Below are 17,179 nucleotides of genomic sequence, written 5' to 3'. Positions count from 1 at the left end.
GGATGCGGGTCTGGGATCCCAGAGGAATCCTGGACCAGCACTCATCCCCTTCCCAGAGAGCCTGCGAGCGAGACAGAGCTGGGAATCCACCCCTTGGCAGCGAGGGGGAAATAGAATCTTAAGATACCGAATCTCTTCCTCATTTTCTGCTGACATTCCCTGCTGTTGAGTTTTATCTCGCAGATGGGGTACGGCCCTTCAGCTTCATCTTGCCACTCAAAAAAATTGCTCGTTCTCAATTAATCCAGATTTTCGTGTGTCTTCTGGTCACTGCTCCTGGAATTACTGAGGAGGGGCAGGTCCTGCATGGCCCTTGGTGACCACAGGCTCTCCTGGCCAGCACCACTAACGCTGCTGTCTGCATGTTTCAGGGAGGTGTCCTCTGGAAATTCGCCTGCAGGAGGGGCTGACAGCAGCAATGACACTCGGTCCCTGTCCGGACACCGAGGTGCTGCCTCTCTCCTTGATGCCAGCCACACTCCTCATCCTCCTCATCCTCAGCCCCACCGGTGAGCTCCCGCCTGGGGCAGTGGGAGGGGGTTTAAGCACCCGTGATCCCTCTCCATCAGATTTGTGGGCAGATTTTCTCCAGGCACAGGATTGTTGTGGTGTCCCCTACATTCCCGAGTGTGCACAGGGATGGAGGAGCAAGTTCAGCTCTTCTGTCCCACCTTGACCTGGCTGTGATGGCAAGCCCGGCATGCAGGACAGGCAGGGGAATGGGGCAGGCAGCTGCCAGCACTGGTGACAGAGCAGTTCTGGGCTCTGGAGCAGGCAGCATCCGTGGGGAGATGCTGATGGCCAGGAGATGCTCCTGGAGTTGTTCCCCAGGACCTGTGGGACCAGTCCTGCCAAGGAAAGGGGTGGAACGAGCACCCACCCTGTGACCATGTTCACAGGGGTCTGAGGATGAGGGAAGAGACGAGGATCTGACTCCATGTTTCAGAAGGCTGATTTATTATTTTATGATATATATTACATTAAAACTATTCTAAAAGAATAGAAGAAAGGTTTTCCTTTTCAGAAGGCCAGCTAAGAATAGAATAGTAAGGAATGATAACAAAGGCTCTGTCTCGGCCTCTCTGTCCGAGCCAGCTGGGCTGTGATTGGCCATTAATTAGAAACATCCAACATGGGCCAATCACAGATGCACCTGTTGCATTCCACAGCAGCAGATAACCATTGTTTACATTTTGTTCCTGAGGCCTCTCTCAGCTTCTCAGGAGGAAAAATCCTAAGGAAAGGATTTTCTATAAAAGATGTCTGGGACACCCATCCCCTGAGAACAACGGGCTCTACTCACTCCTGGCAGGCACTGTGCAGCCAGGAAGCTTTTCAATAGACCTGGGAAAAGCCATTCCCGCTCTGGAAGGCGGGTCCACACCAGTGCTGTGGCAGCGAGGTGATACCAGTGTCTCTGTCCCTGTCACTGCAGCATTCCTGCCTCAACGAACCCGCCCAGGCACAGCCGGCGGGAAAGCTGGGAATTCAGATCTACTCAGACATCCTACCTGAGTCAAATCGGGTTTTACCTTCCCACCCCCTCAGCTGGTGCTTCCCTTCCCCCTCGGGATGCTGTGGCAGCATCCGTGCTCACACTCCGGGTGTGGGGACTTGGTGGCTCTGTCCCTGTCCCCTGCATGGCCTGGCTCTCCTCGTTCTCCTCCTTAATGGGCACGGATTAGTCGCTAACGAAGGGCCATTTGTCCTTTTGGTGGTCTTGTTTACTCGAGCAGTTTTCCTTTTTCTTTTTGCTTTGTGAAGTTGGATCAGAGAAACATGGAGGGCTCTATCTCTCCTCAAAAAGACAGTTCCTTATTATTGTAGACACACCAGGCATATTCTTTTCAGATCTCTCCTGACTTTGCTGGAGGATGCTGGAGGATGAATATTTCAGAGCTTTGATTTTGACTCAAAGGGAGATGAATATTTATCAATGTCCTTTTCATCCACTGCTTTTTTGGCACTGGAGTGGACTAGGTGTTAAAAATCAATACAAGCCAGGATCAAACACTCTTCCTAGAAACCCACACATCTCCCCACTTTTGGTGCAGGGGTGAGCTGAATTACCTCTACCGTGTTGTCCAGCCCACAGGGCTGCTCTATCCTTCCCTGTCCTCTCCTGCAGAGCCTCTCTGCTCCTGTGGTCTCACCTGTTTAATCCCCAATCCTTGCTGGAATCACAGCATCCCTTTCCATGCCTGCTCCAGCTGGGTAGGGCAGGAGCACTGACCACGCTGGAGCTCCCTGGCTGCTGATGTTCATCCCAGCATCCCTGCTAAGTCATGGATACAGCCAGACAGTTGCCTTATTCTCCTTTCTCCTGGGGCTTCTAGGTCTTTCTTTGACAGCCCTGATTTCTGGCTGACTTAATGGTCTCCCAGGCAACGTCCTAGCAAGGAAAAGGGAGGTGGGCTCATGTGCTGCACTGTCCCCCCAGGCTCACACTGCTTCTCAGGGTGGTGACATCCACCCCCAGAGCAGCTGGGACTGACCTCCACGTCACTGCTGGTGGGCTGAGAGTGAAGCAGCACAGGGCTGGTCTGAGGCAGTGGGAGGAAAAGAGGCCACAGAGGCACCACAGGTGTTGATCAGCCCTTGGGTGCTGTAATTAGCATGGAGGCACCACAGAATCATGGAATGGTTTGGGTTGGAAAGCGACCAAACCATTAAAATTTATCTCCTTCCAAACCCCCTGCCGTGGGCAGGGACACCTTCTCCTAGGTTTGAAAGGATTTTGGAAGGTGTCTCCCATGGGAGAGGGTTGTGCAGCCAGAGCCTCAAGCCCAGGACACCTCAGGTGCCCGAGGAGATCTGTGCTGGGCTCCAGCATCAGACAAGGGCTTGTGGATTGGGATACCTACAAGGCCCAGCTGCTCATCCCCATCCACCATCCCCCAGGGCATCATGATCATGGTGCTGTGACCTCCTGGGAAAGCTGGAGCTCTCTGTGATCCATTCCAGGGAGGAGCCTACATCACTCAGCAGTGGGGCTGAGAGGGATTTTGTGCCCAAATAATGCCCAGCAATGGGAGGGGGGTCCAGAGATGAGGACATATCCTGCATCCTTCAAGTGCTCACCTCCCTCTGGATGGGGTTCACCCCCTAAGATGGCTGCTCCCCATCAGAAGGTGTGTTGGTACTTGTATGTAATTATGGAGCTTCCAAAAAGTGGATTTTGTTGGGAAAATAAAAGGAAAACATCAACGAAAACGCACACAGGGTGCAGCATCTTCCATCAGGAGATCTCCAGTGGGTTTCTCAAGCTGGGCAGGATTGATTTTCCTTGTTCCCATCTCACCACCCAAGTTTTCCATGGGGATGATGGGGCAGGAGGATACAGGAGCTGCCCCAGCAAGGCAACAATGGGGCCAGGGATGGACTAAAAGGTCCCCAAGACCTGGCCCAAGACAGGATCCACCTGGAGTGGCTTCTGCTAGCCACTAGGCTCATCAGGGTCACACATGTCACCTTGTGCTTCACAGTCCCACCAGAGTCACAGTCACTCAGTTTCTGCCTCAGTTTCCCCACTATGAAGTAGATGAAGTGATGCCCTGGGGAGGTTTGTTCATTTTTTCCCCTAAAAACTCCAGGACTTTGCAGGAAAGGGAAGGATCCAAGGGCTGCTGGGTCCTGCCAGTCCCCACCACCCCCATCCCATCCCATCCCATCCCATCCCATCCCATCCCATCCCATCCCTCTCCAAGCTGCACCTTCTCCTCTCTGGGGAGAGCTGATCCTTCCTCTTCTCCCTTACAGGCACCACCTCTGAGCCCGAGACGTTGCCATTCCCAGGTGAGATTCTTCTCTGAAAGTCACTTTTCTCCAGGAAGTTTTGTAGGTTAAAAATGATTTTTTTAGGTAAAAGAAGGGATTTGGGGAATTTAAAAAAGGAAAGATATTGGTTTGGAACAAAAAGTGGCAAGAAGAAGCTAAACTTCTTTTACAGAAAGAAAATAAAGGTTCTTTATTATCCCTATTCCGCTAATTATCCTGAGAGGAGAATTTTTCCACCTCCTGCTGAGTCCCTGCCCCTGTGCCATAAATCACAGACAAGTAAATAATTCCCTTGATGTGGTGGACCCCGGGCACTTCCATGCCTGCTCCCCATCACCAGCAGCCTGAGAGATCATCTCCATCCCACCAGATCTGGATGCATTCACTGAGGCTAATAAGAATTTGCTAATTGCATCTTGTCACTTGTCACCCATTGTAAGTCAACATGTGGTGCCACGTGTCTGCTTTTCCCTTCACCCTTGGGTTTTTGGCCATTAGCAGGGGAGATGATGGGAGCGCCACAGAATGTTTTGGGTTGGAAGGGACCTTAAAAACCACCTCATTCTACCCCTGCCATGGGTAGGAACACCTTCCACAAGGCCAGGCTGTCCAAAGCCCCATCCAGCCTGGCCTTGCTGAGGGTGCATCTCATTCCTGGACTCAGATGTGCTGTGGCTCCACAGCCACTGCTGCCAGCAGATGGAGGGGAGCCCATGTCCCACCAGCAAGCCAACAACTGCCTTGTGTAGTGGGATAGAATATAAGAAAATAAAGATGGTGTAGAAAGTAATCTTACCCCTAAGGAATTGCAGCTGGGCCAATTATCAAAGATTAGGAGCAGGCCTGACTTTAACAAGCCACAGCTGTGACCAATGAGACAAAGATGCTATAAAAGAGGGGGTGGAAGGTTGGGAAGGGAACTGGAGTCAGTTGGCTGCTTTGTGAGGAAGAAAGAGTCAGTGCTCTGAGAAAAAACACCAAGAAGGTGTGAAACTTTTGTGATAAGGCAATGACAGTATGGAACCCCTGCAACAAGATGACAACAGCCTCGTGCTACAGAGAAGGGGCAGGAGATTGATGTAGAGATTTTCCTTAGAGATTTTCTCTAAGGAGCAAGAGTTTGGTGTAGATTTGCTCCCCACGGCCCATGGCCTGCTGAGGGAGCTCTCTGTGCCCTCCTCCCAGAGATCCGCCTCTCCAGTGGGCCCAGCCACTGCCAGGGCCAGCTGGAGATCCTCATGATTTTCTCTAAGGAGTTTGGTGTAGATTTGCTCCCCTTGAGGAGGCTGCCTGCTGAGGGAGCTCTCTGTGCCCTTCTCCCAGAGATCCGCCTCTCCAGCGGGCCCAGCCGCTGCCAGGGCCGCCTGGAGATCCTCTACAACGGCTCCTGGGGCACCGTGTGTGACGACGACTGGGACATGGTGGATGCCAACGTGGTGTGCCGCCAGCTGGGCTGCGGCCATGCCATCACCCTGCCAGCTGCCATGACCTTCGGCCAGGGCACCGGGCCCATCTTCCTGGACAACGTGGACTGCAAGGGCTCGGAGGCTGCCCTGAGCGAGTGCTGGAGCCACGGCTGGGGCATCCACAACTGCTACCACTATGAGGATGTGGCTGTGGTGTGCAATGGTAATGAGGGTGGGTTCCTCAGGGGGCAAGGGGTTGCTGTGGAGGGCAAGACTTGGGGGCTGCAGGGGGCTTGGTAGGGCCCAAGAGTCTTATCTCAGAGGCTGATATGGGTCAGCCAAACATCTTCTGCATTCTCCTCTCACCCCTCTCCTCAATCCAGGTCACCTCCCTGCTCCACAGGCCTGGCCAGCCTGTTTTGTGTTCCTTGTCACTCCTAGATCAGGGACTTTGCGTGATCCCTGGGGAAGGAGCACATGCCCACCCACACTCCTGCCTCTGAGTCAGTTGCTGCCCAACTGCTCTTTCCCCTTTTGACTTGTGTTTCTTTAAACTGCTGAGCTTTTCAGTAGGAGATGTTCCTAAAGGTGAGAAAAGCAGTGGAAAGTGTTTGAACTTGGCAAGTGAAAGTGGAACGGCTCTGTGAGGACCCTTATGTACCCCACACACGTTCCTCCCTCGCTGTGCAAGGTTTGCTCATCAGCCAGACACCAGTGAGCTGTGAAAGGGAGGCTCTGCAGACCTGGAGCAGCTGTTCTGTGAATCCCCACGTCCTGCAGAAGCAGGGCTTGGAAAAGGAGGGAAGGAAAGGCAGGGATGCTGGGTTGGTGGTAGGTTGTACCAACAGCAACCAGAGAACAGAGGTTGTGGATTGAGTAGGAAAATAAATCATGGCATTGTTGGAGAGGAGAGGTGGAAGGAGTGAGAAGGGAGGTGGGGAGCTGGGTCTGAGGGAAGAAGAGAGGCTGGAGGCATTGGCAGAGAGCTCTGGTGCAGCTGCAAACCCCTCTGTTTTCAGCTGGGGCTGGTTTGGTGCAGATCCTCCTGGAGCAGTGGGGTGGGAGGGATGCTTCCAGGTGGAGCAGCAGCAGGTGCCACCTCTCCTCTTCCCTTTGCAGAGTTCTCACCCACGCAAGTCAGCGAAGGACCGACCACCAGGACCCTCACAGCCTCGGTACAGGATGGGGAAAGTAAGCTGTTCAGCCTGCAGGGGGGCATCTTGCCTGAGGGCAGTGTCCCTTACGGTCCCCTGCTGCCCCTCTTGAAGCCTCTCTGAGCTGCAGACCCCCAAACCCCATCATTGTGCTGGCCAGATCCCAGAAATTCCCAAGCCCCATTGCTCCAAAGCTTCGTCCCTTCCCCTCTCTCTCTCACCCATTTCCTTTGCCATCACGGGCACGGTGGCAGCGTTGTGCCACGTTCAGGGACACCGCATCCCTCTCACCTCGTGCTGCCACCTCCAGGTGACGGCAGCATCCGCCTGGTGAGCGGCCCCGACACCTGCCAGGGCCGGGTGGAGATCTTCTACCGCGGCAGCTGGGGCACCGTCTGCGATGACGACTGGGGCCTGAGCGATGCCAGCGTGGTCTGCAAGCAGCTGGGCTGTGGGCAAGCCCTGGATTACAAGAGCAATGCCTATTTTGGCTATGGAACAGGACGGATCCTCCTGGACAACGTCAACTGCGACGGCAGCGAGCCCTTCCTGTCCGCCTGCTACAGCCTGGGCTGGGGCATCCACAACTGCGGCCACCACGAGGATGCTGGGGTCATCTGTGCAGGTACCAGGCAGGGCATCACCCTTAGGGTGGGGAAAAACCCAGGGACAGCCTGTTCTCCAAGCAAAAATGCCCTCAGGGAGATGCTGAGATGCTCAAGGCTGGGCAGGGCTCTGTCCTGTGGGAGCATCCTTGCTCCTTATCTGCCCTCATCATGGTACTCTGGAGCAGCAACCCCACACCAAGAGGCCAGAGCACAGCCAGGGTGGGGATTTGCAGGGGAAATGCATCTGCCCTCCTGCCAGGGAAATGCATCTGCCATCCTGCCCCTTCCCCTGCCATTTCCCTGCTCTGCTGGCTGCAAACGAGCTGCCCGTGTCCGGAAGGAGCGAGAGGCTGCCAGGGGCTGGGCACGGCGCCAGGCCCAGCCTGCCTCCCCTTCCCCTCCTGAAATGATGTATTCCTGCCATCCTCCACTGATTACTGTTTATAATCTTAATAATCCCCCTGAATTCCCTCATTATCATGGCTAATGTCGGGAGCAGTGAGTGCCAGTGCTTTCCCTTTCTCACTGTTAATGGATAAAGGGGACGATATAGGACAAAAGGGACAATTTTTTCAGGATGGTCCTTTCCTGCCTAAACATCCCCATCCCCTCTGGCACCTCCTCTGGGCACAGAGTCCATGGCACCACCATGCCCAGACCTTGCTCAGAGGGGCAGGGGATAGTGAAGCATAAATGCTAATGAATCCTGATGATAAATCTGCCAGGTGTCACCTCTGTCCCTCTGTGTCACCACAGGACTGGACACATCCACCATCACATCATTCACCACCTCGGTGGCCCTGGACTCTGAGGAGACCCTGACTGCCACAGCCACAGGTAGGAGGTTGGCAGTCACTCATCTGGGGGGGAAGCTGTGTCCTCTGTGTCCTCTTGTGACCCAGCCTGGCCACCCTGGGGTTCTGCCATGCCTGGGTGACGCTCAAGGGGTGACACTGCCCATGGCAGGGTGTGGCCAGGGGGCAGAAATAGTGCTGGGGGCCACTGACTGGAACAGGGGCAGTGGGTGCTGGATCTGGACCCCTTGATGCCCACATGTCCCCATGCTTGTCCCAGCAGTGACCGACAGCAGGGACCAGCCTTCCCAGGCCACCGAGGTGGTCACCACCACGCTCCTGACCATCGAGCAGGAAAGTAAGTGTGCAGCTGCTGCTGGGGCTCCATGCCCCTGGGGGGGTCACTCCACATCCCCACGGCTCCTTCCATGTCCCCAAAGGTCACCCCATGTTCCAAGTGCTCAATCCATGCCCCAGGAATTATCTCACATCCCCAGGGTTTACTCCATGCCCACAGGGTGTTCACCCCGTGACACTCAAGGGTTCATCCCATATCTCCATGGATTGCTCCATGCTCACAGTGCTGCTTGGGAATCACCCCATGGACCCAGTGTCACCCCACATCACCAGCACTCACCCTGTGTGCCCAGGGGCTCAGCTCACATCCCCATGGTCACCCTGAGCTCTCCAGATGTTACCCCATATCCCAGAGTCTCACCACACACTCACAGGGGTTTGTCCCACACCCCAAGGTGGGTGTACCCACGACCCTAGGGGTTACCCCATAACCCAGAGACTCACCCCACGTCCCCAGGGGTTTGCCCCACTTCCCCAAGGGGTTGCACCCATGTGCCCAGGGGTTACCCCATACCCCAGAGAGTCACCCCACACCCACAGGTATTTGCCCCACATCCCCAGGGGGTTGCACCCACGTCCCCAGGGGTTACCCCAGAAACCAGGGGCTCACCCCACGCCCTTGGAGGGTGAGCAGGGGACAGCGGCCTCCCTGTGCAGCCCTGCTCCCCCGGTGTCGTGGCTCGCAGGTGGCGGCTTGCGGCTGGCGAACGGCAACGGGAGCTGCCGCGGGCGGGTGGAGGTGCGGCACGGCGGCACCTGGGGCACCGTGTGTGACGACGACTGGGACTTCCCCGACGCCCAGGTGGTTTGCCGGCAGCTGGGCTGTGGCACCGCCCTGGCCGCCACCGTGCTGGGCTCCTTCGGCTACGGCAGCGGGCCCGTGCTGCTGGACAACGTGGGCTGTGGCGGCGGCGAGGCGCGCCTGGCCGACTGCTTCCACCTGGGCTGGGGACAGCACAACTGCGGCCACCACGAGGATGCCGGGGTCATCTGCCGAGGTGAGAGAGAGGGGGAGGGTGTCTTGGTTTGGAAAGACCGGTGTCTGCTAAGGAAGGCAGGAGCCTCCGCTGAAATGGAGAATGTAAACCCTCTCCACTGCTCTGAATTATTATAAATTTTAAATTAAGGGGGCTCTCAGGCAAAAAAATATGGGAGCAGGAAATAACAGTTCTTTAATAGGGAAGAAAAATAAAAGGATAAAATAAACAATGCGGTACAGTAGAACAACACTGACAGAGTCAGAACTCAACCTGACACCCTGTGGGTCAGGGTGTTGGCAGCAGAACCATTGGAATTGTGGCTCAGCCCTCCTGTAGTGTCAGGGCTGGTTCTGCTGGAGCAGGGATCCTGTAGAGAAGGATGGATTCTGCCTCTGAAGATCCAGTGGAAGAAGAGGCAGCTGCTGTTCCTCTGGGGAATCCTGTGGAGAAGCTGTGCTGGTGTTCCAGAACCTCCAGATTATATCCATGTAGGAATGATTGGCTCCTCCCTCTGGGCAGAGCATCTCACAATGGGATGTTATAGTTCTTATCAGCCATGCACTGACATTCAACAGCTGTTATCATTCAATATCTGTTATCAGCAGATGTCCCCTCCCGAGGGAGGGGTGATTGTGGTCACTCAAAGAAAGGGATAAGGCAAACTGCCCACTTGACAAAAGAAAACTGTCATACAGATGGTAATGGAAAACATCTTGCATTGCAATCTGGAACAGAGGGTGACTGGAGGTCTCCAATGAAGCCCAGCTCAGTGGGAAAGTCAATGAGAGAATGGGTGTAGGGAGGATTTCCATGCTCAGGCTGGAAATGGGGTCCCCCAAATGGGCTTGGGGTGAAGAATGAGCAGTGGCAGTCGGTGCCATGGTGTGGGTCATGGCTGGAGTGTGGCACCCACTGTGGTCCCCATTTGTGCACAGTGGCTGCACATCCCACCCCACATCCCTGCAGCCATCCCACAGCACTGCTGGGGGGCACATCCCACCCCACATCCCTGCAGCCATCCCACAGCACTGCTGGGGGGCACATCCCACCCCACATCCCTGCAGCCATCCCACTCCACTGGGGGGTTCTGACCTGGCCCTGTCCCTTGTGTCACTTTTCCTACCTCTCCTCCTGCAGCCATCCCACAGCACTGCTCGGGGGCTCTGACCTGACCCTGCCCCTTCAGTCACTTTTCCCACCTCTCCTCTGCTGCACCAGGTGCTGATGACATTGAAGACCATTTCCAAGAGGCCACTGCTACAACCACCACACTGGCCCCAACTCGTCCCAAGGAGGGTAAGTACTGGGTGTCACCTGGGGACACAGTGCCAGCCCTGGGGATGCTCCATGCTGGCACAGGGTGGAAAAATAAATGGCTCAAGCAGAGGCACGAGATCTGGCAGTGGCTGGAGCAGCCCACAGGAGGGGAAAAACCTGATGACACTGTTAAGTCACAGCTTCTTCTGGTGCCCCCAAGGCTGGTTCAGGCAGAGGTGGTGGACATCAGGGTGGGGACAGCAGGTGATGGACCAAAGGGGCAGAGCTGGCAACAGAGGTGATTGTCTGTTCCGCAATGCTCTGAAGGTCACCCCCCAGCTCTGGCAGGTACAAAGGCAGAGGGGGAGCTCTGGGCTGACCCCAGGGCAGGCAGGGAGAGTGGGACACAGCTCTGGGGTGGGCACAGGCAGGGGCTGCCTCACCCCCTGCCCTCCCCAGGGTCCCTGCGCCTGGTGAACGGCAGCCACCGGTGCGAGGGGCGCGTGGAGATGTTCTACCTGTCCCAGTGGGGCACTGTGTGCGACGACGCCTGGGACCTGCGGGATGCCAAGGTGGTGTGCAGGCAGCTGGGCTGTGGGCACGCCCTGGCAGCCTGGGGGGAGGCACACTATGGCCAAGGAACAGGCTACATCTTCCTGGACAACCTCAAGTGCAAGGGCCACGAGCCCTCGCTGCTGCGCTGCTCCCACATCCGCTGGGACGTCCACAACTGCGACCACTCCGAGGATGCCGGTGCTGTCTGTGACATCCTATGACCCTCACACAGGTAAGGGGGGACAGGGAGGCTGCAGGGAGCTGGTGGCAATGCCACAGAGAGGGGTTGAAGCCTTGGTGTTGGTCTGGATGCACTCCCTGCACTGGATGTTTGGGGTCTGAGAGTGGGAGGCTGAAGGAGCACAAATGAGCAAGGGGAAATGGAGGAGGCTTTGATTATGTTGCCACCTTCTGGGATAATCAACTGGCCTCTGGTGTGGGGCTCAGGAGCTCTGCTGCTCAGGAACTGGACGTTTGGGGTCTGAGAATGGGAGGAGTTGGGTGAGGACTGGGTTCTACTCAGCTCCTGAAATAGTGGCTGAAGCTTCCCACCCCCAGACTGCCCCTTGGAAAAACAAAACTGCTTCTGGTGTGAAATCTGGTTGGTTTCAGCCATTTCTTTTAAGAGATGAGGAAAGAAAAATGGATTTTCTGCTGTGAAAATGATGTGAAATTATACTCAGAAAATGTAAAAAGGGGGCTGAAATCACACCAGGATGCTCCAGTGGCTCTGCAGTGAGTTACTGTTGTTCTGCAATTTGCTTTGCAAGCCCTCCAGCAATCCCAATACCAGCTTTTTCTTCCCATTTTAGCACCAGAAATACCAATTCCTCCCCCATTCCCATGCAGCAGAAATGCAGGCGTTGGATCTCACGCCATCTGCAATCCTTGTGCCTGTTTCACCTGTTCCTTCTGCAAACACTGGGGGGTTTAGGAGAGCTCAGATGAGATTTTTCCCTTCCTGGGGGGGCTTCAGCACAGCCAGTCCATGCCCAAAAAATCTCCTGGGGAGTGGGAAAGGATGGGGATACCCTGCAGTCCCCCCATCCTTCTCCATCCTGTGCTGGCTTTGGCTGCTCTGTCCCAAAAGCTCCATGTTCTGAGGAGCCCAGGGCAGGCAGGGAGCTGGCAGACAGGACACAAGCAGATGGAAAACCATAGGGAAGACCCCAAATCCCTTCCCAGAGCAAAGGAAGGGACCCAGGAGCCTGCAGGTTCCCCAGTGCCCTGCCTTTGGGGTATAAAGGCTGTTTTCCTCCCAGCTCAGGTGGAAAGACCCAGCCTGCAGCACCCGTCACCTTCACCACCAAGTGTTTGATTCCTACTGGGACATTGGGAAAAGGATTTCAGTGTTCTCATGGATGGGGTTCAAGGGTGGGGAAGGGCTCGTGAAGTGGCACAGAGCTCACTCCTCTGTTTGTGCAATTCTGTTCTTGATAAGAGACTGTGCATATTCCTGGGTTGGGTTTTTTTTCATTTTCCAATTTTTTTTTCTTATATGTGTGTGGGTTTGTTTTTGTGAATACATAAAAGCCCTTTGAAAGTGCTCTGAGAGCTGATTTGTTTTCCTGTCATCCCCTCAAAGCCCTGGGTAAAAGCAAACACCTGGAGATGAGGAGATGCCCCAAAACTGGAGGAGAGAGCTCAGTCCCTTTTTTCGGACAAAAATTGTCCAAAATCCCTGGCTCAAAATGCTCAAGCTGCCTTTAATTCCCACCCAGCTGAGAGCTCAGCTTGGACCTTTCCCCACCCCAACTCGGGGGTACAACCCTGAAGTCCATCAGGCTCAGGGGTTGAGGTTGGATCCAGCTTTGGGTTTGTTCCCAGTGGGATTTGGCAGCCACATGAGCTGTGGGGTGGCCCTGGCCCCATGCTCAGGCTCCTGTTGGCTGCTTCTCTTCCACTTCCCATGGACAGAGCTTTCCCAGCCCTTTGATCCCAGTTCACATCTCCATCAGTGGGGAAACTGAGGCATGGAAGCCTCTTCCAGGCAGGCTGTGGCAGCACAGCTGGCCAAGGCTTGCTGGGGCACTGGGAGAGGGCAGGGAGGTGCTGTGGGAACAAAATCCTCATTTTCCTGTGCTCCAGGTCCTGCATGCTCCACTGCCCCCTCACTTCCCACCTCAGCTCCTGCCTCCAGGACAGCTGGGCAGTGCCTGGGTCCTGCTGGGAGCAGGAGGGGGACAGAGCTGTCCCCAGCAGCTCCCAGCCCATCCCCACAGCCCACACCAGCTGGGGATGGGTCAGAGGGTGCTGGGGGCTCCTCCAGCTTTGCTGTCCCCTCCCTGTGCCTGTGGGAGTGGGGCCAGGAGTTGCTCTGGAAGCTGCTGCCTCTTGGGGAGGATAAGAAAGGCTGGAGGGGTTTTCCCTGTTTTTCTTGGGGACTATGCCTTGAGCTGGCAAAGCTGGGCTGTTTTTTTTGGTGTTACCCCACACCCTGCTCTTCCTGGCTTTGATCTGGGAAGAGCAGGTCCTGTTATCTTGGAGTTTCTCCCTTTCCCAGCCTACAATCCGGCAAGAAAAGGGTTTCCAGGCAGGAAAGGCAGCAGCTGCCTCCCTGTCTTCCAACCTTTTCTCCTGCAGCCAGCCTAGGATGGGCTGAGATCCACAGGGATCCCCCCGGACACTCCAGAGCCAAGCTGGGCATCACCTCCTGTTCCTCTGGGAGCAGGGAGTGGCAGGCAGGGGGGGGAGCAGGGTACCAGCAGGGGGATGCCCTGGGGCAAGGAACAGCAGGGTTGGAGCATGCCCTGGCTCTGCAGCAGGGTGCAGCAGCACAGGGGATGCTCTGGAGCTCGGTAGCAGCACAGGGAATGTTGTGGACCTCGGTAGCAGCACAGGGGATGCTCTGGAGCAGGATACCAGCACAGGGAATGCTCTGGAGCAGGATACCAGCACAGGGGGTGCCAAGGGTGTGAGAGCATCCCCCCACGGGAGCACAGCCAGGCTGCAGCGGCTGCGGGGGAGCCGGGAGAAGCTCCTGCCCAGCTCCCATCCTCCTGCCGACGTCAGCTGTTTCCCGGCGCCCAGAGCAGCTGCAGCTCCACACCGGTCGATGTCATCGATTAGTTCCTCTCCCCAACCCCGGAGAGGGGATGGTGTGGGGGGTAGCAGGGAGGAGAGAATAAATATTTCAGCAGATCCAGGCAAAAGCTGGGGTTATTTTGAGGCTGGGATTTATGGGCTATTAGGAATAAGGAATGAGTCTGTGCTGGGAGAAGAGACCCATTAATCCAGGCTGAAGGAGCACAAATGAGCAAGGGGAAATGGAGGAGGCTTTAATTATTTTGCCACCTTCTGGGATAATCAGCTGGCCTCTGGCTGGGTGCTGCTGTGGGGCTCAGGAGCTCTGCTCCCAGGGAACTGGGGCAGGTGAGGGGACACTCACCATTAAACCCCCCAAGCTGTGCTGTGAGGGATGGGCAATCTATTCTGGGACCAGTATGGGACCAGTACAAGGATTGCTTCTGGCTGGGACGTGGTGGGGGAGCCCTGCTTGTGGCAGGGACGCCAGGAGGGGCCCGTGGGTCAGTGCCCGGTCCCGGGGTGCCCTTCCCGGGCTGGGCCAGCCCTGCCACGGCCGTGCCCCGTTAAGGCAATGCCGCCTGTGCCTGTAACCGGAGGAGCTGGGCGCTATCCGGCGCAGGGTGAGTCAGTGCCCGAGGCAGCCCTGGGCCGGGAGCATCCCTGGCTCTGCTGCTCCCTGCACCACCTGCGTGACCTTGGGCTCTGCTCTGTTCCCCAGCTCGCCCTGCCCTCCTTGCTGCCTCAGTTTCCCTGGGGGGACACAGGGAGGGTGGTCCTGGCTCACTCCTTGACACTCTTGAGCTGCAGGGACGCGGCTGCCCTGGCTGGAGGGGCATTCCTCACCCCGTGGGGGCACCGAGATTCGCCCCCCTGCGGCCAGCCTGCCCCAGCCCCTACAGCCAGAATTTTTGGGAACGCGGACACCCCCGCGGCAGGGATGCAGAGCACGGACAGCCTTGGACCACCTCCTCCGAAGGGATGCATGAGGACCTGACCTCCCTGCGGCATCTCTGCGGCACCGCCATCCTCGCTCCTTTGCGGGGTGGCCCCGGGTGCCAAGGTCACCCAGCGGGATCGCGGCGGGTGCCGGGACCGCTCTGCACTCCCCGGTACCGGCCGCGTCCTCCTTCCCCGCTCCGCCGGGCCTGCCGCGGCTCCCGCTTGCGTCACCCGCCGGAGCCAGCAGCTATTTTGGGAACTGCAAAGTCACTGGCGCAATTAGACGGCTGGCAAAGGCAGCGGGGGGACCGCGGGCACGGCTGCTCCCCGCGCCGTGCCGTGCCGTGCCGTGCCGTGCCACACGGGCACCGCCAGCCTCCCTGCGCCTGCAGGGTCCCTCTGCCTGGACAAACGGCCACGGCTGCAAATCCTCCCATCCATCAATGCCTTCTCTCTGCCTTTTTTTTCTTTTTCTTCCTTCCTTTTTTTTTTTTTTTTTAATATTTAATTTGATGTCGCTCCCCCGGCAGGAGGCTCCCCACGTGGGCTGCTGAGCCAGCTCGCTGCCATCGCTGGCGTTTGGAGAGAGGCAGCAGCAGCAGCACAGGGATTGTGTGCCAGGGCGATGATGCCCTGCGGGTTGGGGGGGGGTCCGGCTATTCCCGGGTGCTCTGCTGCCAGCTGGGTGCTCGGTTTAATCCGGTCTGCATCCTCCGAGAGCAGCCAGCGCCGTGCCCCGGCTGGCCCCGGGGCAGACGTGGGGCTGTGGATGGGCTGCGGTGACACTGGAGGGACACCTGACCCTGGGGCACAGCACAAAGAGAGGTGGCGTTCTGCCACGCAGTGTCCTTGGGGGACAGCCCAAGGGGATGTGGGGACAGCCAGAGGGGACAGCTGGGGATCTCAGTCCCTCTGCCCAGCGCTGTTTGGTTTCTCTGCCCACCCTTCTCAGTTCCCGGTAACCTTCAGGTCATGGCAGAGGGGATGTGTACAGAAAGGCTGGGACAAACTGATCCTGGCAGGCTCCAAACACCCCAAAAGTGAGGCTCAAAAAATCCTTTCAAAAATCTCCAGACTGTTCTATGTGACCTGACATCTCTTTCAGTCCCATCCCCCAGGAAAAAAAACCACCCCAAATCCTCTCTCCAAACCATCCTGGAGAGGTGCCACAGCAGGAGCTGGTGCTCAGCTCCCCTGATCCCATATGGGGCTTCGGGTGGGAAGGGCCAGATCCAGACGGATCCCTGGGCACAGCAGAGGTGATGGGCGCTTGCAGACTGACCCCACCCTGCCCTCCATCCCTCCGAGCCCTGGAGGAGGGGATCCCTGCCTGCGCTGGGGCTGGAGGAGCCGCTGGTGCTCCTGGGCTGGGCACAGACAGCGATGGGTGGCACCAGGGGGTGGCTCTGGGGTGCCAGGGGCTGTGGGAGGGCAGGGGGAAGGTGGGCATCGTGTGTTCCCCGCGGGCTGGGGGAAGAGGCCGCGGCGGTGGGGCTGGGAGCGGTGAGGCTGTGCTGAGTCACGCTGCAGAGCCTGCGAGCAGGACTGCAGCAAGGCTGCCTGTGACAGCCCTGTCCCTCCGCCCCCGGCTCCTCGCCTCCTCCCGGGGGCCAGCACGCTCATGGGGCTTGATGTCCAGGCTGGGGAGGGCCCGCTGCTCCCCTAGACATGGCTGTGTTGAAGTTCCCAACCCTGCTTGACTCTCCCCAGCCCCCCTGCCCTTCAATAGGGATGGGGCTGGTCCAGGATGGGGGTCCTGGAGTTCCTGGGCAGGGAGAAGGGGAGGACTGAGCTGCCCCTGGGGGATGTGTCCCCGAGCCCAGTGCAGAGGGGTGTCCCTGGGTAGCCCTGGGGACAGCAGGGCTGGGGGGTCACTCGCTGCCAGCACAAACACAAAGGGCACTTAGCAGCCACTGGAACATGAGGCAGATCTCCCCTGGCATGGGTGGAGTGGGGTGGTGGGTGGGCAGAGATCCCCCCAGCTCCTCCCTGACACCACCAACCCAGCACACAGAGCTGAGCATCCACCCCTGCTGCTGCACAGGAGAAAGGCTGAGGCAGGTCCCTGCTGCAGAGGGAAACTGAGGCACGGGCTGTGCCCCGAGTATTGGCCCCAGATGCTGCCACTTCTCAGGCTCAGAGTCTGGGACAGCCCTGTCCCCACAGGACGCTGTGACCACCTTGCCTGGTGCTGCCTCCCAGCCCCACAGAGCTCAGAGCTGCTTCTGGAGGGCCCGAGACAGGCAGGGCTTTTTTTAGGAGCTGGGTAAGAGCCGTCTGGGCGGTATTTATATCGGCTCCTTAAATAAGAGCTGCCATCTGAGC

General features: G+C 57.3%; 1 protein-coding gene across 1 annotated transcript; it reads left to right on the top strand.

Moving 5' to 3' along the window:
• Positions 1–418: 418 nt before the first annotated feature.
• SSC4D (scavenger receptor cysteine rich family member with 4 domains) lies at positions 419–11,109 on the top strand. The gene is made up of 10 exons (XM_054647149.2): positions 419–509; positions 3,760–3,795; positions 5,101–5,406; positions 6,303–6,374; positions 6,648–6,962; positions 7,702–7,782; positions 8,020–8,097; positions 8,783–9,094; positions 10,295–10,372; positions 10,793–11,109. Exons 1-10 carry the CDS (start codon positions 419–421, stop codon positions 11,107–11,109), a joined length of 1,686 nt encoding a protein of 561 aa, XP_054503124.2.
• Positions 11,110–17,179: the final 6,070 nt, after the last annotated feature.

This window comes from Agelaius phoeniceus, chromosome 20, assembly GCF_051311805.1.
Source record: "Agelaius phoeniceus isolate bAgePho1 chromosome 20, bAgePho1.hap1, whole genome shotgun sequence".
NCBI lineage: Eukaryota > Metazoa > Chordata > Aves > Passeriformes > Icteridae > Agelaius > Agelaius phoeniceus.
Note: the sequence above shows the minus strand (reverse complement) of the source record. Positions and strands in the feature narration are given on the sequence as shown.